This window comes from Lepidochelys kempii, chromosome 2 (assembly GCF_965140265.1).
Source record: "Lepidochelys kempii isolate rLepKem1 chromosome 2, rLepKem1.hap2, whole genome shotgun sequence".
Classification (NCBI taxonomy): domain Eukaryota; kingdom Metazoa; phylum Chordata; order Testudines; family Cheloniidae; genus Lepidochelys; species Lepidochelys kempii.
This window is the reverse complement of record NC_133257.1, coordinates 47,841,309-47,867,939: the sequence shown is the minus strand read 5'-3', so window position 1 is coordinate 47,867,939 and position 26,631 is coordinate 47,841,309. Positions and strand designations below refer to the sequence as shown.

Here is a 26,631-nt window from a genome sequence, read left to right as displayed (position 1 = left end):
AAAGCCCATTTGCTCCATGAGTCTCTCCTGTTCTTCCTTCAGAATGCAGGTGTGGGGAGGGTTGAGAGTGCAGTGCTCCACACAACATGTGCGACTTGTTAGCTTTGTGGTCCATAGCGATATACCACTGGGGTGAGAATGGAGATAAGCAGCACTAAAATATAGGGAAGTCGTATTCCTTTGGATGTGTCATTTCAAACTGTGACATTAATAAACCCATACAAAGTGAGCATAATTAGAAAACTCAGAACACCAGAACATTAAAGGAAAAAAAAATATGATTGTGACAATCAGGATAAAGTAACATTAGAATATAACCACAGTCAGAGCGCTGGTGCAAAGAATTAATTTGTACATGTTTCCTTCCGGTCAGATTTTGGTTTCTAACAAAACTTGATTTTTCTCGTTGTTTTTGCATTAACTCAAGAGCTTCAAAAGTAGGGGTAACCCAAACAAAATTTATAGAAAACAGGATAACAATGTATTAAGGTTTTACTAGCACTCCAAGAAGTTGTTTATCTCTTTTGAGGTAGACAGAATTCAAATTGCCTTCATTAGCAGTGCAATATACTGTGGAAAATGAGCTTGGTACTTATCAAGAGGGTCCCTGATTAGCATTTTTGCTAAATAACCAAGCTGTTCTGTTTTTTTTTCCAAACCACTCTAGAGCAGTAGAACAGGAGAGAGAGAAAAACTCATTTAGCTAAGTAATACGTGCAGCATTTTGGGGGTAGATTTTTTACAAAAATCTGTCACTGAAGTTCACTGCTCTTTTATTAGATTTTTAAATTATATAGACTATACTAGATAATGACTGTACTGCATCATACGGAAACTACTATATAAGCAATGAACCTTAAAAACATAAAGGCTGTCTATGAAGAATAAATTGTGGTTCAACACCAGAATATGCTTTGCACCCCTTTGCCTTTCAGCGCACTGACACTGAGTCCTGGCAAGGTATTCAGACTTCATTATATATCACCTCAACAACCAATCCAGCAGTCCACAAAATTTGGAAGCACTCTTATTTTTCTAAGAGAATTGTCTCTTTCATTTCTCACAATACTGTGGAATCCTGGTTAACATCACCAGCCAGTTTTGTTCCTGACATTATGTTCCATTGTAACAGGAATATCCCCTCCTTAAATATAAATGGATACACAAAAGCACATGGGCTATTAACTGCACAAAATGCAAATTGTGAATGGATAATATAATAAAGTATATTAATTTTCACTGATACCTACCATGGTATAATAGTTTACCCTTGATACAGATGTCACAATCTTCCCCTCCAAGTGGTCAAAGTATTAATTTTTATAAGAAACTTCTTTTTAGGGATAGTATTCAAACACCTCAGCTAACCCTTTGCTCTCCAGTCCTCTCCCACTTTTTTCTCCTTACTGAAATGTATCTCTTAAAGTCTTAGAGTTTGTTTACATAGGGATATTAACCACAACTGCTAACCCACAACAGTCATTCAGCAACAGACCCCATGTGGACGCTCTTATTCAAGAATAAGAGTGCCTTTTCCTGATGGGATTAAACTACAGGCACAGCTATTGCTCCTAAAATTCACGTTTTGCCTTAATTCAAAATAACTTTCAAGTGCATATCAATCCTCAGATTCTACTGAGGGCCCAAATTGATGACAAAAAGGAAGCACACAACAGGAGGTTCTGTGCAGTTTCCTCAGTGAAGTCTGTATATACCAGGGGTTCTCAACTTTTTTCTTTCTGGGCCCCCCTCCCCCCCATGCTAAAAAACTCCATGGCCCACTTGTGCCACAACAACTGTTTTTCTACATATAAAAGCCAGGGCCGTCATTAGGGGGTAGCAAGCAGGGAAAATGCCTGGGGCTCCATGCCACAGGGGGCACCACAAAGCTAAGTTTCTCAGGCTTCAGCTCCTGGTGGTGGAGCTTGGGGACCCCGGCTGCAGTCCCATGTGGTGGGGCTTTGGCTTTCTGCCCTGGGCCCTAGCAAGTCTGATGCCAGCCATGCTTGGCGGACCCCCTGAAATCTGCTCATGGCCCCCCATGAGAACCACTGGTATATAAAATATTTTAATTGAGGTTTGCAACAGCTTTACTATTAACTCTACCTAACTGAACTGTGTCTGTTCGTGCTGAACTGAGCAGAGATTTTAAATTATAAAGGGGGTAAAATACAGCAATACAATCCCACAGATTTTTCTGCATTGTCAAGAATTTATGTTTTCATTCAACATATAAATGAAGTTTCTGGTAGACATTCTGTTAGTTAAGGACTTCACAGTCTAGATCAATGTATTGCTGTCTCATTGAGCCTCCTACACTGAAAGAACTGTGCCATTAGAAGCATTACCATACCCTATATCCATAGTAATGAAATATTAACTTAAAGCCTTGTTGCTAGCACCTATGTGAAAATGGTGTTTAACAATAAACTGAGGCTCTGACTTGGAAAATCCCTAAGGAAAAAAAATTAAAGCCAGAAATTCCCCTCAAACTGAGCAGCATTATATTTGTGTTCTTAATTGCTTCTTTTATTTTTTTCTTGTGGGTTAATGGATTTATCACTTCAGTTGAGCAGATATTTAATTGTTTCTGCAGACAAAATAAAGATTTCTAAAGATAGTTTGTCCAACCCCTCCCTCGTGAGTGATAGAGGTCCTACTGAAGACAACCAAATTCATTATCTTAATAACCTGTGGCCAACTTTAACGCAGGCCTCTTACAAGAAGCCGGTATACTCATCCAATTAACTAAATCTTATAATAAACTAACAAAGCTTAATTTGATGAGTCATCCCAACTAAGGAAGCATTAAATGGTTCTCAGCTGCTTATGAGGTATTCAAGCACTTCCAGTTTGAATTTCAAGAACGGATGTGTAGACACTGGGGATAAATGAACTATTTTCCTGAAATGGCAAATCAAGGGTTGATTTTGCACCAAGCCATGGCATCATCATGGCAAAAAATAGCAGACCAGGTTGTAGGTTCTAATTAGCTATTGGTCCCTGTTGTTAACTGATATTTTTCTGTCATAATATCCCTGCTATTAAATGTTCATTTTTTCCTCAACCTAATTAAAGATAAGTATGGTAAACAAAATGCACATGAAGGGCACATTACATAAATAATTCAATGGTTGGATGAATTCAGTAGCTCCTAAAAGGAATTTCATCTATCTCCAAAGAGGAACAATAATTATGTAACTTACATTTACAAAAAATCATTTCATGTCGAAGATCCCTAACAGACCACATATTAATTGACATATTTCTACACTAATGTGGAATTAGTGAAACACTGACAGGTACTTCGGTGCCCCAGGATAGTATGGAAATTGTTTTTTTATTGCAGAAATGCACACCACACTTGAATTCACTATTTTTAAACTAAAATCTGCTCTTACCATCATGATTAGGATTTCCCAAAGTCCATGGCTCGTCTGAGTCAAAATGAGTGTCTCCCCCAATTCCTGGCCCAGGGAAGTAAGCATGGGCCAAAAATCCTCCCTCCCCGTCAAAGGGAGAACTGTCTCCATGAAAACCGGATGCAAAAATTATTGTAATATCCACGTCCCTCTTGCCATTTTCTAATTCAATGTAAGGAACTTCTTCAAATGTCAGAGGAGTTACATTCTGCCACACATCAAAGGCACGGCGAATGGCTTTGCGGGTTTCGGCATCACCTACTTTTGGAGTGACGTTCTTTATGCTGAAACAAACAAACAAACAAATTAATCTGATATAGTGCTCAGTGACACAATTCACGTTCATTTTACTCTGATTACTGCAGACACGGACATATACAGTGCTGGTAAGGCATTATATCCTCAGAGAAAAATAGCTTTAAATAAATAGGTGAGAAATTACTACATTGATCTGTGCAGTGTTTTATGCTAGATCTCATTATGGGTTAGTCATTCGATTCTCAGCAGTACACAATTCTTATTCTAATATCATTAAAAATATTTTATGAAGAAAAAAAATGCTTAACAGTGCGGTAACTGGATTAATCAACCACTGGCCATTTATCTCTTGGAACACAATTAGAATCAAGCTCAGCCAAAGGACTGCATGTCATTCTGATCAAAAACTGCAAATGTTCCCAGTTTAAATGAGGTTTTAATTTCTTAGTGGTTACAATTAACAACAGAATAATACCATGCTGTGCCCACCAACCAGAACTTAAAAGGCCCTAAAAACAATTCTTGCTACATTCAGAACGACACAACTAATTCGTAATTAGAAACATTTTTTTCCATTTCATTACAGGTTAAGATGTCCTTTTGCTGTCTTATTAAGCACACAGTGACCTTCTGTTAAATTAAACAGTCCACAGGAAGAATAATTTGACAGAAAAGTTTGAACTACTTCAGGAATCCGTACTGTTCTAAACTATTTCATCAAAAGCAAGTACTCCATCTTAATTTCCATAAGAAATGTGCAGAAGACGCAAACAATGTTGATTAAAATGAGTGATGGTGGAAAGTATGCTACAATCAGGGGTGAAAGCAGACCAGTATGGGCCGGTATGGCGTACCGGTAAGAAGCCAGTACCACCCCGGAGGCAGACCATGTTAAAGAGCTGCCGCAGCAGAACTTTAATGTCATTTGCCTCCCCTCCTGGGCCGACAGGAGGGGGGGCAAAAGGGGCAGCTTCTCCAGGGTCGGCAATTTAAAAGGGCCTGGGGGTCCCAGCCACGCCGCCACTACCGCAGCAGTGGCTGGAGACCCGGACCCTTTTAAATCGCTGCCGGAGGCCCAGGTGATGGGGGTCAGGCAGCGTGGAGGGGTCAGTGGGGGAGGTTGACCCCCCCAGCCCTGCCCCTTCTGCCTGGGGCCCTGCCCCTTCTGCCCGAGGCCCCGCCCCTTCTGCCTGAGGCCCCATACCAGTAAGAATTTAATGTTCCTTTCACCCCTTGCTACAATGGAATCTTTACCAAAAATACGTATTTAAAATAAATAAACACACACACACACAGAGTCCCAAACTAATCAATTTGGAATCAATCCAGTTCCGCACTGCTATTCAGAACACATTTTTACCTGATATATACCAGCCATTCAAGCCTTACTTTGCACCCTTTTTTGTGTCTGTATTGGAACTATTGCATCTGGATGAATACTGTTGATTTGACATGTGGTTTATTAAATGCGCAGCAAAGATTTTAAAAGAAATATCATTTCAGAGTACATTAAGTTGAGTTATATAAGTTCTCAGTGTGAAGTGTTGATGGAGAAGAAAAATATTTTATCAATAAAACTGGAAAGATCTGTCTTTGGTGTTATGAAATGTGCTTGATTTTATGATGTGGTATGTTTAAGCAAGTGTATATAGATCTTTCAAGTTTCTGTTTTCTAAACTTATATGTTCATAGAGTTTACGGGATCAGTAGATCATCTAGTCTGACCTTGTGCATATCACAGCCCATTATATTTCACCCACTTACAAATGTATTGTACCCAGTAACTTGTCTTTGGCTGACTACAGCATATCTTCCAGAAAGCCATGCAGGCTTCATTTGAAAACATCAAGAAATGGAGAAACCACCATTTTTCAGTTTGAGTAACAGATATGGCAGTTTCTTGCAATATCCTGGACAAAACTTATTGATTTCAGTTTAAGTGTCGTAAGAGATCATTGTAAGAACATAAGAATGGACATACTGGGTCAGACCAATGGTCCATCTAGCCCAGTATCCTGTTTTCTGACAATGGCCAGTGCCAAATGTTTCAAAGGGAGTGAACAGAACAAGGCAGTTATCAAGTGATCCATCCCCTGTCGTCCAGTCCCAGATTCTAGCAGTTAGAGATTTAGGGACACACAGAGCAGAGGGTTGCATCCCTGACCATCTTGGCTAATAGACATTGATGGACATATCCTCCATGGACTTATTTCATCCCCTGGCAATGAGTTCCACAAGTTGATTGTGCACTGTGTGAAAAATTACCCCATTATTTTTGTTTTAAAACTGCTACCTATTAATTTCATTGGGTGATCCTTGGTTTGTGTGTTATGTGAAGGGGTAAATAACAGTTCCTTATTCACCTTCTCCTCCTCATTCATGATTTTATAGACCTCTATCATATTCCCTTTCAGTTGTCTCTTTTCCAAACTGAACAGTACCAATCTTTTTAACCTCTCATCATATGGAAGCAGCTCCATACTGTTAATAATTTTTGTTGCCTTTAAAAATTTTTGTTGCCCTTCTCTTTTTCCAATTCTAATATATATATATATTTGTGAGATGGGGTGATCAGAACTGCATGCAGTATTAAATATGTGGGCATACCATGGATTTACATATTGGCATTATGATATTTTCTGTCTTATTATCTATCCTTTTCCAAATTACTCCTAATATTCTGTTAGCTTTTTGACTAAGGCTGCCCACTGAGCAGATGTTTTCAGAGAACTTTCCACCATGATTCCAAGATCTCCTTCTTGAATGGTAAAAGCTAATTTAGATCCCGTCTTTTTGTATGTATATTTAGGATTATACTTTCCAATGTGCATTACTTTGCATTTATCATCAATGAATTTCTTCTGCCATTCTGTTGCCCAGTAACCTAATTTGCTGAGATCCCTTTGTAATTCTTCACAGTCAGCTTTGGACTTAACTATTTTGAGTTATTTTGTATCATCTGCAAACTTCACCACCTCACTGTTTACCTTCTTTTCCAGATCATTTATGAATATGCTGGACAACAGCCAGTTACTGATCCATGAGATCCTTTTTATTCCATGACTGATTATTTTGCATAGGAGTCTTTGATGTGGGGCCTTATCAAAGGCTTTCTGAAAGTCCAAGTACACTATATCAACTGGATGACCCTTGCCCAGATTCATAGATTCATAGATACTAAGGTCAGAAGGGACCATTATGATCATCTAGTCTGACCTCCTGCACAATGCAGGCCTTAGAACCTCACCCACCCACTCCTGCAAAAAACCTCACTTATGTCTGAGCTATTGAAGTCCTCAAATTGTGGTTTAAAGACTTCAAGGAGCAGAGAATCCTCCAGCAAGTGACCCGTGCCCCATGCTACAGAGGAAGGCGAAAAACCTCCTTCCAATCTGCCCTGGAGGAAAATTCCTTCCTGACCCCAAATATGGCGATCAGCTAAACCCTGAGCATATGAGCAAGATTCACCAGCCAGATACTACAGAAAATTCTTTCCTGGGTAACTCAGATCCCACCCCATCTAACATCCCATCACAGCCCTTTAGGCCTATTGACCATGAATATTTAAAGATCAATTAATTACCAAAATCATGTTATCCCATCATACCATCTCCTCCATAAATTTATTGAGTTTAATCTTAAAGCCAGATAGATCTTTTGCCCCACTGCTTCCCTTGGAAGGCTATTCCAAAACTTCACTCCTCTGATGGTTAGAAACCTTCATCTAATTTCAAGTCTAAACTTCCTGGTGGCCAGTTTATAGCCATTTGTTCTTGTGTCCACATAGGTACTGAGCTTAAATAATTCCTCTCCCTCTCCAGTATTTATCCCTCTGATATATTTATAGAGAGCAATCATATCTCCCCTCAACCTTCTTTTATGCTTGTTGATCCCCTCAAACAATTCTAAGTGATTGGTGAGGCATAATTTCCCTTTACAAAACCTCTGACTCTTCCATAACAAATTGTGTTCAACTATAGCTTGTCTACACTTGAAATGCTACAGCGGCACTGCTGTAGCATTTGATTGTAGACATTACCTATGCTGATGGAAGGGGTTCCCTCTTCACTGTAGGTAGTCCAAGTCCCTGAGAGGTGGTAGCTAGGTCAATGAAAGAATTCTTCTGTCGGCCTAGTGCTGTCTACAGTGGGGGTTATGTTGGCTTAACTATGTCACTCAGGGATGTGGATTTTTCATACCCCTGAGCTTTGCAGCTGGGTCAACCTAACTTTTTAGTGTACACTAGGCCTAAGTGTCTGATGATTCTGTTCTTTACTATAGTTTCACCCAAACTGCCTGGTACTGAAGTTAATTTTACCGGCCTGTAGTTGCCAGGGTTGCCTGGCAAATGTTTATGTATTCTCGTGGAGTAGTATGCAACCTCAAAGGTGACTACTGTAAATTTAGGAAGTGTTATGAGTGTCAAAGGACTATTTGAAACAACGTACCCCTGCCAGTTATGCAAGTCCTCAGCCTTTGCACCTTCCATTATGGTCTCTCCAATGTCATATACAGAGGTAAAATCACCTGAATACTCCTACTCACCTGTTTATACATGGATAGATCACCTTAGCCTTTTTTGTCAGAGCACTGCACCGAGAGCTCACCTTCAGTTGTTTGCTCTGACCCTAAATCCTTTTTAGAGTCACTGCTTTGCAGGGTACAGTCCTCCATTCTGTAGTTATAGTGTACATTCCTGGTTCCTTGATGTGTGAGAACACATTTTGTTTGAATGGGGCCAGCTTACCAAGTGATACAGATGTCTTTGTAGGACTGCCCTGTCCTCATTATTTACCACTCCACCAATCTTTGTGTCATCCACAAATTTTATCAGCAGTGATTTTATGTTTACTTCCGGAACACTGATCAAAATGATGACTAGCACTGGGCCCAGTACTAACCCCTCTGAAACCCCAAAAGAAACACCCCCATTCAATAGTGATTCCCTATTGACAACTACTTTTTAGATCTGTCAGTTAGTAAGTTCTTAATCCATTTAAAGTGTGTTCTATTGATATCATGTACTCCTAATTTTTAATCAGAATGTTATGTGGTAATAAATCAAACATTTTACAAAAGTCTAAATATGTTACAGTTACGCACTTATCTTTATCAACCAAATTTGTAATCACCTCAAGGAATGAAATCTGATTTGTTTGACAAGATATATTTTTCATAAAACCATCTTGATTGCATTTATTAATCATATTAACTATTTCTTGTAGCAACTAACAAAGACCTTGATGATAAAATGCGCTCTGTCTGAGTGGATCCCTAGGCCTTTGCAGAGCTGATTGCAAGATCAAGGCTGTATTAAGATTTTTTGTACTGAACACCATTGTACTACATGTTATTGTTAAAGTATATGGGAAGAGAATCCCTTGAATAGGAAGTGGTATTTAAAATCTCCTAGCAATTTGTTCTTTTGGTAAGTTTTAGAGAGCAAATTTAAACTTCGGGGGGGGAGGAGGGGGTTGTATGGCAGGTGAGGTAAAAATGAGTGAGGATGAATTATATGGTGGTGGGGAATTGACTGGATCCCTCAACTACTAATTTCCAGAGTTGTTAATATTTGGATTTTTTTGAAGTACAGGTTGTTTTTCTTTGTAAGAGTATGCAGCATTTTTCAGAACTCCACTGAAATGCACTTTTGCATGTTGTGAAAAAGGTTTGCTTTTTACACTTTAAAGATTATTGATCAAAAGAACTTAATAGCAAATTAATTTGTCCTGAGGTGTTTGGGTCTGAAACAAAGACTATTAAAATCAATTGGGGAGGTGAAGTGGAGGGGGCTTTCCACTGACCTCAGGGGGGTTTTGATCAAGCCATTAATGAGTGTATCAATTTGCTGAAAAATCATTAAGGATTTAAAAAAACAACAACAGATTTTAGTCCTGCTTTAACTGCAAATCTTAACACAACCTTAACAATGGAGCTTCTAGCAGCACTTCCAACATTTTTTTTTAACTGTCCAAGGCTTTCGGTTTTAAGAAGCAACTTCTATTCATATGCTATATTATAACTACATTTTCTAGCATACTTTGAGGAAGTATAGTGTTAGCAGAATAGTGAACCAACATTGATCTGGTGATAGATCATACAATACTAATGTTAAACTTCAGAATGCTGCCAAGTCAGATTTTCACTCCATTCACACTGTTGTCTGTGGAATTTCCCTAGACATACAGGTTGCTGCAAACCTTAGGCACAATGGTGTAAGTTAAGTGTAGAATGAAAAGTTTAAAGTTGAAATGCCCAGCCTAAGTGAATTTGAGTGAGACCTTTAATGTTATCTTAATACAGATTTTTGTGCACTACATTACACGTTTTAATTTCATAGTGATTACTCTACAAAGGACTGGCACTGATTACTCAACAACAAATTGTGCAAGTCACTGTAGTATTATGCCACTTTCACAAAGATTAAATAGCCTCAGGCACCCTTTTCATCGGGCTTTAGCTATCAAGTTACTTCTGATAGTTCTCCAAATCTTGCCTTTCAAATTCAAGAAAAGTCCATTATTTATGGCTCTTCCACAACATACACTTCACACACTAGAACAAAAGACATTCTTGGTTTCCAAAACAGCCTTGCAGAAGGGTGAATTACATTTAAACACATAGCATATGAAGAAAATAATATAAACTATTTGTTTATAACAGAATGTCTTTTGAAGTTTTCTTTAATAGCTACTGTGTTTTGGAAAACTCCTATAATAATTGTGTATTTTAAAATGTATGTAACACTAGTAAATGTGTCCATGACTGATTAAAAAGGGGCAGATTTTCATCTCATTGACACTGGTGTAGATCCAGAGTAGTTATATCAAGAATCTTGCTTAAAATATGCAACAGAAGGGGACATGGAAAAAAATGTGTCTGCATTATAGGTATTATGGTGGCAAATAAACTAACTGGGAAAACAGTTGTCCTATTGGAAGCAACAAGTTCATTATAGCAGTAGTACACCGCATTAGCACAATGGTGCCCCCAACCCTTGCAGTCTAGGTGTTACTGCAATACAAACAATGATAATCTCTTAAAAGACTTCATTTTGAACATGTCACTGAAATAGCAAATTAAGAAGTGAAAAGGCCTAAGGACTGCCCCATAATACCTGAGCTATAAGTATATATCTCATAAAACCACTGCTCACCTTCCCTTGCTAGAAGAGAGGGACTGTTGACAACTACACACATAGAGGTACAAGAAAGCTTATTCACAATGTACCAAACTTACAGATGCAGGAGCAAACAGTAGGTTAGGAATATACCAGTGGGGGAGCAGTTATACTGTATGTCACCATAGTATACTGAGGGTTTTCTTAAAGTAGGGTTTTCCAAACATTCAGACCTGGCAATCTCCTTCCAGAATAAGAAGTGTTCTGGGGAGAGAGTTATGAAAATTCTAATTCTAACCTTGAGCTGGTGACATTTTGTAACTGTAACTAAATCAGAAATAACTATGAAGATTTGAAACAGGAACTTTAATCACATAGAAGGGACACAATTATAAGCACAGTCAAAATTCCATGTGATGGATGAGGCTTTCTTGTTGATGAAAGAGGTTCCACAGGAGGAAAAAATGAGGAAATACACAGTTCCCATAATTTTTGATCAACAGGTAAATTGCTAAATAGTCACCTTTTGTCAGTTTTGAAAGAAGTTGTTCTCAAGACATCCATGGCCATATAGCTAATAGTATATCCCATCATGGAACGGGGCACCCAAATACCCCAAGAGAACCTGCTTCAATACAGGGGGGGAAAAACCTCCAAACACCCACCCATAGTTGTCACCTATCACTCAGCACTGGAACCCAAAGGGTTATCATTAAAGAATTATAACCCATACTCAATGGGGACCACCTGCTGAAAGAAATCTTTCCCAAACCCCCTCTTCTGGCCTTCAATCGACTCCCAGGCTCACCAAGATCATACTCAGAAGCAAGCTCTCCACAGACCAGGCCACATGAACTCAAAAGTGGCATCAGACCCTGCCATAACAACAGATGCAAAACCCACAGACATATCTCCACTGGTATGATGATCAGCACTACCCACAACACACCTTTCAAGAGCCATAGGTCCTACAGATGCCTATCAGAACATGTGGTGTACCTCACCCAGTCAGTAAATGCCCCAATAACAACTATGTGGTGAAACAAGACAATCACTATGCTCTTAAATGAACTCACACAGAAAAATAATAAAAGGCACCCATGGGCCAACACTTATCACAAAACCATCATTCAATATCTGACCTCTCAGGCCTCATCCTGAAAAGTAACCTGCACAACACCTTCAAAAGATGAGCATGGGGGCTTAAATTCATAGCTTTGCTAGACACTAAAAATCATAGTTTTAATAAAGACACAGGATTTATGGCATATTACAACAATCTGTAAACCACTAACCCCTCCTTTTTTGTCCTATAACTGGAGAGGCGTTAATCGGTCATTTCATCTTGAATAGTCTCTCACAATATGCGCTATTTATGCTAAACAATCTGTTCCATTTTGTACTTAGTTGCGATACTCTGAGTACCTTTCCCAGATGTGAAAATGAGTTCTGTGTAGCTCAAAAACTTGTCACTTTCACCAGCAAAAGTTGGTCCAATAAAAGATATTACCTCATCCACCTTGTCTCTGATATATATATAATAGGGAAGAACTCAGTGTTTTCTTCTTGTTGTTCTTTTTTGACACAAACACTATTTTCAATTTGTTACTTGCTTCAGGCACTAGAACTTCTGAATCCATGTCTTTTGCCCATGAAAGAATACAGTTTTCTTCAGTGGAATGGACTTTTCATTGCTATATGATTTCTACAGATATCAAATACTATGTCTAAAGGGCTTTCATGTTGACATTGCTAGTCTGAGTAATTGAATCTTGTTGATTTTAGAAAGGTCTCAGGTTTTCTTCTCCCCCCCCTGCCACCACCCCAAGAAAAAAAGAAAGAAAGACCAAACGTCTTCATCCTTCAGTAACAGAAGTTTTCTAAATGTCGCAGCAAATTTGGGGGCATCATACGCTCAGTAACTAGCTCTTCAGGACATATCTCACCTGATGATTTGAAATCAGTCAGCATAAAGCCAGATGTCATATATTTGCCATCATACTTTGCCATTTTCTTTTTCTTCCTTCACTATCATTAAAATAGTTTCCCGCTGTCCGTATGCCAATTGCCACTGAGTTTTTTTATTAAATGATCATCCATCTTTCTGAACCAACCCAATCCCAGAAGGGAGTCCCAACAAAGCCTGAAGGATGCCCGTAATGTGTGCGTGTGAAGCTATCACAGCTCAATGACGTGTTTTATCATGATCTGTGGGCATGGATACTTGTAGTGCCTGTTGTACGTAATAAACAGACGTTTTTAATGGGGTTTGTACTGCTTTATCTAGGTTAAATTCAGTATACCGATTTAATATTTTATTAGCAGGGGCTCTAGTGGCTTGCTGTACTGATCTCACTGGATCACTAGCTAGAGTTCTCAGGGCTATGACAAACCCCAGTTACTCAGGGATGAGGTGGTGTATCCATTTTTAAAAATAATTTTAACTCTACAGATTTTTCCCATAAATATTTATATTTTTATTTGATTTTCCATGACTCCGCCCACAGCATCCCCAAACACAGATCTCCTCTGAGATCTGCAAACCATGGGCTGGGACACTCTGTTCTAAAGACATGAAAAGCACAGGATAACAGTGTGGGACACTTGTCTGAATGGGTAAAAAACTCCACTCCTCAATCTATCATAAGCGTCAACCAATTCTAGATTCATACTTGATATGAAAAGGTTAACTTACAATGAAATTTAAACAAGGGCTAATCTGGGTAACTTGTTAAAACCTTATCTTCTCATTGGTTCTGTCGTCAATCAAAGCTAAACTGAGATGAATACCTTTTTTTGCTTCTCCTGTCTGACTGCTTGTCTTATTGAAACGAATGGATTGCCTCTGGTCAAATACAGATTTCATTTTATGCCACTCTTTCCCCAGAGACACTCTCCATCAAGTTACTTCATTAATCTGTCACTGGTTTGGGTTAAGTTTTAGCTTAAGCGTCTTTCTAGTGTCATTTTGATAACTTTTTGTAGCCTAAAAACCTTTTTTCAAGTGAAGTGTGATCTTGATTCACACAGTTACAGAATCAACTGATTAAACCTAGATCAGAGATACTGTTTGTGGTTTTCTTATTTCACAACCAACAGTACTGTCATATTGGATAAGGACTATAATTCTTTTGCCTTTTCTTCTCCAAGGATGATAACTCATTAAAAATGAGAAAGAAAGGAACAATTAAAGGGTAGGTTTCCAGGATCCAAACCCAAGAGTAACAAAACACATTACAGACAAATACTTTTATTGAGCAGATGTTTTATGAACCCTGAAATCCATAACTTACTGGCTTGTTTAAAATGTGTAAAACTTACGAATAACACTTTTAAATTGAATCTATGTTCCAATATTTTATTATTTCAGGATTGCTGAGATAGGTAATTATTAAAGAAGTGAGAACTAGTGTTTCACTATGGCGGTAAATTTTAGATGAAATCAGCTGACTTAAAAAGAAGACGTGGTAAAGAGGAAACATTTTTCTTTATTAATTAGCTATGCTCTTCCACAATATAATCAGCTTAATTGACTGTTATGCATGGATCCTCTTGGATGTACAGATATCAGGCCTTTTTCCATAGCTCACAGTTTACTGTCGGCATGGTGTAACTGAATCACCTTTCTGGGCATACAGGGTATATTTTACCCCCTTATTAACAGGTTAGAAGTGCTGAGGTATAAAACAATGGATCCTCTATTGCTAACACCGCTGTAATACAGAAAGGGCAAACATCACCTTTTAGTAAATCTCATTTTAGGTAACCAATATGCTGTAAGGTAAGGGAAGTTATGCTTAATCAGCACATTGGAATTGATAACTATTCTATGATATTCAGATTCTTATATTATGCCCAGCACTGTGGTATCTTAGGCCTAGTAGACCCTAGAAACTTTTGCTAGTATAGTATACTCCCAATTATCCGAACCCCATGGGGGACATGGATTTTATTCGGATGAGTTTGGATAATCAAGATGGCGGTAGCCATTCAACAGCAGGATGGCTTCTCACACAGCCGGGGGTATGTCCTCTTCCTTCTCACAGTCCTGGCTGGGATCTCTACTCTGCCTTGCACACTCACTCCCATGATAGCCAGGGTGCAGGAGGCCCCTTGCATTGTCAGAGGGCCAGTGACACCCAATCCCTGCAGACTCAAAGTGCAGAGCAAAGAGCCCCGGCCAGGACTCTGCCCCACCAGGACCGCAGCCAGGTGCAGGGATCACTGAGGAGTCGCCGGCCCTTCAGGGAGCCCTCTGCAGCTCCTCTGTTATGGACCTGCTCACTCACTTCTGGACAGTGGGGTGGTGGAGGGCTCCCATGAGCGCTACTGCATGCCAGTGACACCAGATATAACAGAGAAGTATCTGTCGTGTGGTGGGCTGTCCATTCCTCCACTCAGAGGGAAATGCTGTGTGTGTGTGTGTGTTTGTTTAATTATATATCTAAAAAAAAATTGTGTATTATATGTTGCTTAGCAGGAAAGGAGGGTGGGAGAAGTGAATATCACATTTGAACTGGGAAATGGTGAGGTTTGTTCTCATTCTAAGCAATATGATGAAAACAGAGGAAAATGTTACAGCGTAGCATTGCCATAGTGATATTATGTAATATAATGCAACTTCATTTTGTATAGACTTTTTCATATTCACTATGTCCCAAAATGCACTAAAAAGTCAAATAATGCAATTGCAAAGTTAAAAACAAATGAAATCAGAGGGAGAAATAAATTATGAGTCCACGGAAAGAAGAGAAAACCTGTTTTCTGACAAGAGCGGAAGTGGACATTCTAGAAGACACAAATACAGAGGAAGTTGCTCGAGAAAGTTGGAATTGTGCCAACAGTGGTGAGATTTTTGTAAAGAGAAGAAGTCCTCAGTAGATAAGCAGATGAAGAGTGCAGAGAATGTAATGCATGACTCATGAGGTAGTCTGCAAGAAGTTCACAGAGGGTTTTTTACAAAGAATAAGGGCAATTTTGTACTGGATACTCAAATGAGGAGTAATTGAAATTACCTGAGGATGAGGCTCATGTGTTTACCTTTGTAGATGTGAGAAGGTAGGCAACAGCATTCTACAGATGCTGGAATATGTTGAATTGGGACTTGGGGAGGCCACAGAGATGGAAGTTGGAATAGTCAAGGAGATGAAAACATGGATGATGACTTCAGCTATATCCAAGTAAAGGCAGTGGCAACATGCACACTTCTTTGTTGTTATGGCAGTTTAGATAGGAAGATTTGAGACAGGAGCTGCGAGAGGAAAAATGAATTTTAAAGTAAGAATGATACAAGCATTACAGATAGTTAAGACAAAAGGGAGGTCTGCATTTTGGAAAAAGTTGTGTTTGGCCATAATTGTCTTGCCCGATAAAAAGGTTCTTTTTCCTTTTGAGATTTTGAGGTGAATTAAAATTAAATAAAGCCATAGATTTGTTTGGTTAAGCCAGGAACAAGAGTGAACCTGGAAAAGTTATAAAAGAAACTGAACGATATACACAACTGTGAATCATCAGTGTAAAAAGAGTAGGTAAAGAAAGAGGAGATAGGTATCAGATAATTTAATGGAAAAAGTACACAGGAAGAGAACTCAAACTTAAAACTCCATGTAGGAGAGATCTTGGAAAACAAGAATTGTTTCTCTATAGACAGAGGGAGAATGGCTTGATAAACAGGAGACACATGACAAAAGGGCCCTGGAGATATAGGCATAGCTCTGCTGGAGGTCCTGGAAGTTGGAGTAAGCCACAGAACTCAAGTAAATTACGTAGTTATTGTAATTAAAGGAATAAGGAATAAAGGAGTAAGTATATTTCAATCATTAGAAGAGAAAGGAAATCACTAAAGGGCAAATCCTAAGGTCCACTCAGTTTTATTTTGTCTTCACAGGCAAAACCTCCACTCACTTTAAACATCACAGTGACTTTAGAGGGAGTTTGCCCAAGTAAGCACCAAGTAAAAACAGAGAGGGGTTCAGAATAACACACTAAAATACCCCCAACTTAAATAAAACAAACAGTAATTAACAATCCAACAGGAAATGGCCATCTTGGTAATTTTGGTGTAAAATGGGCCAGAAAGAATTAGCTTTACCATTAAAACACACTGAAAATCAAAAATTTAGTTATTCTAAGACATATTATTAATTTCTTTAAAAATTGTGGAGAAATTTAAGAGTCGATTTAAAAATGCTAGATTTCCAAACCGTTCTAGTGGCAACACTGTTTCTTTCAGTCTTACCTCACGTTACAATCCATGACCCTGGTGGGATATATTAAAATTCAACCTCCACTAATGGGAAAACAGTCTCATTCATTAACTGTAGAAATGAAATAGTGACCAGAAATTCAAAAAGAGTTTTGAAAACTCTCTCTTTTTTGGATTCTATTCTTATCTAGTAAATAATCATAAATGGCCAAATTGTGCAACCTGCTCTCATGCTGGTGAGCCCTTAATCATGTGAGTAGTTTATTGGCTTCCATGGGATTACTCACATAAATAACACTAACCAGTATACTGGTGGCAGGATCAGGTCCTACTGAACGTTAATACTGCTTAACACGAAGAGTTATCTCATTGCAGTCCCATTAGTTCTTAAGGATCAGGCCCTATAATAGCATAACAATTCATGGGAGTTTTCCTATAGGGAATAATTAGTATTTCTATTATAAATCTCTATTTTCTGGAGTCTTGATATGCTTTTACATTTAGAGTCTGAAGTAATACTGTCATGTCCTATGACAATAATGCATAGCATAAATTTACAGGTGTCTGTAGCTGTAAAAGATCACTTCAGTTCTTACAACACACATAAGGCTAAATGCTCATAAAGTCACAGGCAAGTAATTTTGTTCATCTAGTCCCAGAATGTATTTTTTGTTGCATCCTGGCACATACCCAGATCGTGTAATCAGTTTCAAAGGATGTAAGAGTTCCCAAGTGTTTGAAAATCTGTTTATTTGCCCACACAGAGGTTCATGACCCTGAGGTACTAGAAAACAAGGCATTTTCCAAGTACTATATTTTTGACTTTCAGAGAAACTTCAAAGCTACATATGTAGTCACACCTCCTTCCTTATAAGCTCTTAATCACTTTCTCCACATATGAAGATATCACTACTCAATAGCAGGTTTCAGAGTAACAGCCGTGTTAGTCTGTATTCGCAAAAAGAAAAGGAGTACTTGTGGCACCTTAGAGACTAACCAATTTATTTGAGCATAAGCTTTCGTGAGCTACAGCTCACTTCATCGGATGCATACCGTGGAAACTAGTCTCTAAGGTGCCACAAGTACTCCTTTTCTTTTTACTACTCAATAGCGTATCTCTAAGCTCTTTTTCTATACTATTTACAGAGTATGCTCAGTGACAGAGTAAACTAGATAGCCTCAAATACTTAGGGCCTGAGCGTGGAGCCCTTATTCACACTAGCGAGCACTTATTCAAGTAGTCCCAATGGTTTCAAATGAGGTGTCCTCAACCTGGCACCAAACAACAACAACAATTAATATGTATGCATGTAAAAGTAATGTGATTATGAGATGTGGCACTATACCCTACATGTGTTTGGAAAGTTTTAGTAATACTCTTAGGATATAAATGAATACAACTGAATTACAGCTGGTTGTTTATAGGGAATAGATCTATAGACGTTAAGTTCAGACGGTACAGTCATGATCATCTAGACTGACCTTGTACACACTGCCGGCCACAGAACCTCACTCACCCACTCTGTAATAGACCTCTAACGTCTGGCTGAGTTACTGAAGTCTTTGGACCATGCTTTAAAGACTTCAAGTTATACAGAATACACCATTTACATCAGTCTAAATGGGCAAGTGTCCCATGCCCCATGCTTCAGAGGAAGGCAAAAAAAACCCAGGGCCTCTACCAATCTGACCTGGCGGGAGGGGGAATTTCTTCCCCAAATATAGCAATCAGCTCAACTCTGAGCATGTGGACAAGACTCAACAGCCACACACCTGGGAAACAATTCTCTGTACTAACTCAGCGTCCTCCTTTTCTAGTGTCTATCAGGAGTGGTTTCCAGAGTTAACAAGTGCCCACAACTTCAGGACCGCTGAAAAAAATCAGTGGTTAACATTTCCCATCATATCTTCTTTTAATTTTTGCTCATATCTTGACCTGCTTTTTTCATTTGGAGTTTGAAATAATACTGTCATGTTTAATGAAAACAATGCACAGTTTATCCTTACAGTCTGTTGTTGACTGCTGGTGTATATTAAAAGTCAATATGTAGGCATTAGTCCCCCTGCAATCACCATCTATAAATTGATGTATTTATGCTTTGTACATTTAAGTGCAATCTGTCTCTATGCAAATTCAAAATATTTGATTGTTTTCCTGCATGTCAGTTGGGCTTCATGGAATGTTTACTTTTCAAAGACTTCAAGCCCAATAGCCTCTTTCTCTATTTCTTCGTTTAGAGGGTGTTTCCTGAAGATTTAGCATGACATTCTCTCCCCCGTTACATCCATTTAGGGCTGCTCAGGCAATGCAAGGTAGCAGAATCTGTTGCAAACTGGCCAGGGGAGAATTTCCCTGCCATAAGGTAGCTCACATCTGTCAGTAAGCGGTATAACTGGCCAGCATAAAATGCCTCCCTTCCGCCATATTCTGAGCAGAGCTCACACAGAAAGAAATTAATCTGGATCAGTGATAGAGAAGAGGGTCGCTTACCTGGGATCTGATCCAGTGCCCAGTGAAGTCAGTGGAAAGATCCATTGATTTTAATGGGTGTTGGATGAGGTCCCTCACCCACCCACATCAGTTAAATAAACCCTGAAGATGAACTGAATGATACATCTTGCAGAACTATCAAAAACTGTTTTAAACTCAGGAATACAAAACAGAGCTGCAGAATGGTGTTTAATATATTAAAAAAATTGTGAGTAACCCTGCTTTAAAAACAGGTTTCAGAGTAACAGCCGTGTTAGTTTGTATTCGCAAAAAGAAAAGGAGGACTTGTGGCACCTTAGAGACTAACCAATTTATTAGAGCATAAGCTTTCGTGAGCTACAGCTCACTTCCTCAGATGCATATCGTGGAAACTGTGCAAAAAGAAAAGGAGGACTTGTGGCACCTTAGAGACTAACCAATTTATTAGAGCATAAGCTTTCGTGAGCTACAGCTCACTTCCTCAGATGCATATATATATATTACCAGCAGGAGAGTGAGTTTGTGTGTGTATGGGGGTGGGGGGGATGTGAGAACCTGGATTTGTGCAGGAAATAGCCCAGCTTGATTGTCATGCACATTGTGTAAAGAGTTGTCACTTTGGATGGGCTATCACCAGCAGGAGAGTGAATTTGTGTGGGGGGGTGGAGGGTGAGAAAACCTGGATTTGTGCTGGAAATCACTTTAGATAAGCTATTACCAGCAGGACAGTGGGGTGGGAATAGGTATTGTTTCATATTCTCTGTGTATATATAAAGCCTGCTGCAGTTTCCACGATATGCATCTGAGGAAGTGAGCTGTAGCTCACGAAAGCTTATGCTCTAATAAATTGGTTAGTCTCTAAGGTGCCACAAGTCCTCCTTTTCTTCCTGCTTTAAAAAGTAATCTTGAGTTTTATATAACAGGCTTTGTTCAAAATCCATCTTTACCTTTTGATTAGCATATTGCTACTTCATTTCTAAACATTTACTGCAAGCTGAGGGCTCTTTGCAGACTCCCCTTTGTCTGACTCCTAATGCTAGAGTTCAAATTATGAATAGTAAGATTACCTTTCTGATTATGGAGATTTTATGGTCAATAATTCTCTAATGTGTTTTTCTAACCAAATCCACCTTGATAGTCATTATTATAAAGATGACAGTTTTATTCTCATTGATTTACATCATGGTATCTTGTTCAAAAAGTTAAATGGTTTATTTCCTGAAGCCATAAGTGGAGGTTGTTATTGTGACAAGCTCATAAAATATTTTCATGTGAACTGAACATTCTATTAAAAAAAAAATCCTCCCTAAGTATCACAGACTTCTTCCCTGACTCAGTATCATGTTCATTAAATCACTGGTTATATAACACAATCCCAAACTCTGATACAAAATCAAGTTGTACCACATTACTCTCTGGCTTGCTTTGGAATGGGAAAATAGTTTTCTAGCACTCAGGACCAGTGGTTCTCAAGCAGGGGTACATGTATCCCTGGGAGTTCATAGAGGTCTTCCAGGGGGTACATCAACTCATCTAGATATTTGCCCAGTTTTACTTACAGCAAGCTACATAAAAAGCACTAGCAAAGACAGTACAAACTAAATTTTCATACAATGACTTGTTTATACTGCTCTATATACTATACACTGAAACGTAAGTATAGTATTTATATTCCAATTTATTTATTTTATAATTATATGGTAAAATGAGAAAATAAGCTATTTTTCAATAATAATGTGATGGGACACTTCTGTATTTTTAAGTCCGATTTTGTAAGCAAGTAGTTTTTAAATTAGGTGAAACTTGGAGTACACAAGACAAATCAGACTCCTCAAAGGGGTATGGTAGTATGGAAGCCCTGGCTGGGATGATTTAATTGGGGATTGGTCCTGCTTTTGAGCAGGGGGTTGGACTAGATGACCTCCGGAGGTCCCTTCCAACCCTGATATTCTATGATTCTATGAAAGTTTGAGAGACACTGCTCTGGACTCTCAGTTTAAACACATACTCTCCTGCCAGCTAACATGTTCAACACTTCTCAGTTCATAATGGACTGATTTCTCTCTTGGGTAAAATCCCTCTGAGTGCTGAGCGCAACATTTTAAATATGGTACCAGTACAAAGAACTATGATTACAGAATGTATTAAAAATATTATATACAAGGCAAAACTACTGTAACACAGACTGACCCTGGTCATTGGCAGCTAGGATCAAACCTGGGAATCTCTGGAGTTTAATGCATGAGCTTCTACTGCTTGAGCTAAGAGACACATCTCTTTTAGCTACTCCTGTAACAGGCTCATCAATCTCTACCTGGTCTAGCCAGGGACAGAGTGCCACACCAAGCAGGCATGGGTTTCATAATACATCACAGGACATATACTGTATCATCCATATAGAAACTGAATTACTAAAAATGTCCAGTAAATACATTTATGTAATTGGAAAGTTATGTTACAGAGGAAGAAAAGGGGAGAATTAATAAAAAAGGTAAATATCAATTCTGTGCTAAGGACTGACACGCATACACTTAGCCAGTGAATGCAGGAATCATCTTCCTTTCTTGTGGTGTCATCCTTACCCATCTCCTAAAGACCAATAATCCCACACTGTGAAGGACTGGGAGGCTGGCTTCATCTCGATATAGGCATCCTATTTGGTTCACACACATTATTTCTCTCAGTCTCTATTTCTTTAGAAGTTCACAGGAGACAATGTGGGTGCTCAGAACATCTTTCTGAAATGACGTAACTTAACCCCATGAAATAGATTGGTTTCAGAGTAGCAGCCACGTTAGTCTGTATTTGCAAAAAGAAAAGGAGTACTTGTGGCACCTTAGAGACTAATCAATTTATTTGAGCATAAGGTTTCGTGACCTACAGCTCACTTCATTGGATGCACGAAAAGCTTATGCGCAAATAAACTGGTTAATCTCTAAAGTGCCACTAGTACTCCTTTTCTTTTTATGAAATAGATTGTGGTTCTACGACTGTTCCTATGGCAGCCAATCATTTGAGCCTCAACAGCCCATGTGAAAGATCAGAAACCATTTTTCCCTCTGGAGTTGTTAAAAAATCGCCATTATGCTTCAACACGGACAGTTTTTAAAAATTATTTGCACAGCTGAGATACTGGCGTCTAATACCACCTCAGTTCAAAATTTTGGTATTTGGCAAAAAAGATACACCTATGCTGAGAGAAAATTATTCATATGAAGTTTCACTGAAAATGTGTCAAGTTTCATTGAACATTTCTAAAGTTCCATGAAACTGCTTCAATTTTAAGAACTTAAAATTGAAAATAGGCAAATTTACAAATTAATACATTTTCATGCAAGTTTTTTGTCTGCCTGAATTGATATTTTTTATTCACCACTGAAAGGGTATCCTGTCATGACAAAGCAATGGATCAGCTGTGAACTTAAGTGACAACTTAAGTATAATAACTAAAGTAGCCCTTTGACACCCCAATGCTCCTCTTCTACAGTAGAATGGACCAAAGGATCCATTCAGCAGTGACTCAATTCTATTCACCTTCTGATACTGCACTCAATCAGTTTTTGTAAACTGCAGCACCTAGATGTCTAAAATTATAGTAGATAAAAGCAGAATTGTTTTAGTGGTATACAAGTTCAAAAATGATATAATACCAGTAATATTTTCCACTGTTACTTCTCCAAACCTACCTATCTGAGCTTGTCTTCCCCGCTCCTTGTTTCCAGTTGCATTAATTTATTTAAATTCAACATGGGTGTCAGAAGAAAGTTCCAAAAGTTTGGCCTAAAGTTCTTGGGGCCAAAATAACAGTGACAAAGAGAAAATACAGAAAGACAGACAAAAGACACAGGTAAACATGTCCAATAAGTTCTTGGGATGTATTGGGGACAACTTCTTGTTTCAGAAGGTGGAGGAAGTAACCTGTGAGGCCGGCCATTTTAGACTGGATTCTGACTAACAGAGGAATTGGTTGAGAATCTGATGGTGGAAGGCAATTTGGGTGCAAGTGATCATGAAATGACAGATTTTGTGATTCTAAAGACAGGAAGGAGTGAGAACAGTTGAATAAGGACGATGGGATTTCAAAAAAGCAGACTTTAAAAACTTCATAACTCGTAGATAAGATCCCATTGGAAGGTAATTTAAGGGAAAAAAGCAATTCAGGAGACCTGGCAGTTTCTTAAAGAGACAATATTAAAAGTACAACTGCAAATTATCTCAATGCAAAGGAAAGATAGGAAGAATAGTAAGAGGCTAATATGGTTCCATCAGCAGCTCTAACGACCAGAAAAATCAAAAAGGAATACTATAAAAAGTGAAACAGAGAAATTACTAAGGAGGAGCACAAAAGAATAGCACAAGCACATAGGGACAAAAGAAGAAAGACTAAGGTACAAAATGAGTTAAACCTATCAAGGGACAAAAAAGGCAATATGAAGAGGTTCTATAAGTATATTAGGAGCAAGTGAAAGATGAAGGAAAGTGTAGGTCCTATACTTAGTGGGGAAGAAGATCTAAAAATGGATACTATCAAGAAGGTGGGGGAGTTTAATGCCTATTTTGCATCAGTCTTCACTAAAAAGGTAACTTGTAACCAGATACTTAGCACAATTAATATTACCAGGAAATGGGAAGGAACTCAAGCCAAAATAGGGAAAGAGCAGGTTAAAGAATATACATATTGAAGTTGGCAGGGCCTGATGAAATGCACCTTAGAATACTTAAGGAACTAACTGAAGTAATCTTGGAACCACTAGCAATTATCTTAGAGAACTCCTGGAGTAAGATCCCTGAGGACTGGAGAAGGGCAAACATAGCTCCTATCTTTAAAAAGGGGAGAAAATAAGACCTGGTGAATTATAGATTAGTCAGCCTAACTTCAATACTTAAAAAAAGATACCAAAACAAATTTTTAAACCATCAATTTGTATGAATTTAGGAGTTATTAGGGTGATAAGTAATTACCAACACAAGATTTTTCAAGATAAACCATGCCAAACAAACCTAATTTCCTTCTTTGACACGTTTACTGGGATAGTAGATAAGGAGAAAGCAGCAGATGCAACATATCTTGATTTTAATAAGGCTTTTAACACAACATTGTCATACATAAATTAGGGAAATGTGGTCTAGATGAAGTAACTATAAAAGTGGGTGCACAACTGGTAGAAAAACCATACTCAAAAGAGTAGTTATCCATAGTTAGCTGTCAAACTGGGTAGGACATATCTAGTGGGTCCTGCTGGAATCTTTCTTGGGTCTGGTAGTAGTCAATATTTTCATTAATGACTTGGATAATGGTGTGGAGATTATGTTTATTAGATTTGCAGGTAACACCAAGATGGGAAGGGTTGCAAACAGTTTGGATGACAGGATTAGAATTCAAAAGGGCTTTGAAAAAATTGCAGAATTGGTCTGAAATCAACAAAATGGAATTCAATAATGACAAGTGTAAAGTACTACACTTAGGGAAGTAGAATCAAATGCAAATGACAAAAGAGAAATAACTGGCTAGTTGGAGCTGAAAAGGACAGGTAGGTTATAGTGGATCACAAACCTGATATGAGCCAACATTGTGATGCAGTTGCAAAAAAGGGTAATATCCTTCTGGGGTGTATTAACACAAGTGTCATATGTAAGACACTTGTGTTAATTGAGGTAATTGTCCCACTCTACTTGGCATTGGCAAGGCCTCAGCTAGCATACTGTGTCCAGTTCTAGGCACCACACTTTATGAAAGATGTAGACAAATTGGAGAGAGTCCAGAGGAGAGCAACAAAAATAGTTAGAAAACCTGACCTATGAAGAAATGTTAAAAAAACTGGGCACATTTACACTTGAGAAAAGAAGACTGAGAGGGGACCTGATAGCAGTCTTCAAATATGTTGAGTGCTGTTAAAAAGAGATAGTGATCAACTGATCTTTGTGTCCCTTTAAGATAGGACAAGAAGTAATGGAATTAATCTGCAGCAGGGGAGGTATAGATTAGCCATTAGAAAAATTTTCTAACTATAAGGATATTTAAGCAAGGAAATAGGATTTTAAGGGAGATTATGGACAAACATCTGTCAGGGATGGTCTAAATCAGGGGTAGACAACCTATGGCACGTGTGCCAAAGGCAGTACACGAGCTGATTTTCAGCAGCACTCACACTGCCCGGGTCCTGGCCACCAGTCCGGGGGGCTCTGCATTTTAATTTAATTTTAAATGAAGCTTCTTAAACATTTTAAAAAACTTATTTACTTTACATACAACAATAGTTTAGTCATATATTAAAGACTTATAGAAAGAGACCTTCTAAAAACGTTAAAATGTATTACTGGCACGCGAAACCTTAAATTAGAGTGAATAAATGAAGACTCGGGACACCACTTCTGAAAGGATGCCGACCCCTGGTCTAGGTACATTTGTTCCTGCCTCAGTGAACTGGACTAGATGATCTCTCGAGGTCCCTTTCAGACCTACATTTCTATGCATCTACATATGATCTCAATTATATTTTACTATTAGAAAATATCTGACAATTAAAAAAACCCATAAATATTTGATTTAAACACAGCACCTGAGGATATAATCTAGAAACCACTATCCAGAAAGTTAACAAGGGTAAATCCGGTCCTCACCTCTGCGGGTCAGGGGCCCTCTTAGCATTGGAACTGATGCAGTTCTGCTGCGTGTGGGTCAGAGGCTGGATCTCAAGAAGAAACCCACATTAGCACAATGTGGAGCCTAGCCAAGCTTTGGACTACAATGTTTTTAGATGTCAAGGACGTGATGATGGCCTCATTCTGCTCCCACTGAAGTCAATAGTAAAACTCCCAGAAGCTGAACACTTTTGAATGTCCAATCTATAGCAATTATGTTCTGTGAACTCATGCTGATTTTCATTTGAAAGGAAAGTAGTGCTTGCTACTAACAGTGGAGTATTGAAATTTTAGAAAACTTCAATTTTAGAAAACTTCTGGCAAAGTTTGATCTGGAGGTTAATGTTAAATGGCAGAGGCATATGATAAGGTGACACAGCAGAGTGAAAATTTTGGAAAAAGGGCAGGAAGCAAAGAACAGCCATAAATTCTTCAAGCTAGAAAGGTTACTAGAGGGTTACCAAACAGATTAATCTTGGGATCCCCCTTTGTACTGCTTTCATGATTAATGTCT

The 26,631-nt window shown here is 38.5% G+C and overlaps 1 protein-coding gene across 6 annotated transcripts in view; it reads right to left on the bottom strand.

Moving 5' to 3' along the window:
* MMP16 (matrix metallopeptidase 16) overlaps positions 1–26,631 on the bottom strand; it is a 250,977-nt gene that overhangs the window by 99,902 nt on the left and 124,444 nt on the right. For all 6 annotated transcript variants that reach the window (XM_073330638.1, XM_073330639.1, XM_073330641.1 and 3 more), the window contains one exon: positions 3,402–3,706. In XM_073330638.1, the coding sequence (XP_073186739.1) occupies positions 3,402–3,706 (305 nt within the window). The remainder of the gene's footprint in view (positions 1–3,401; positions 3,707–26,631) is intronic.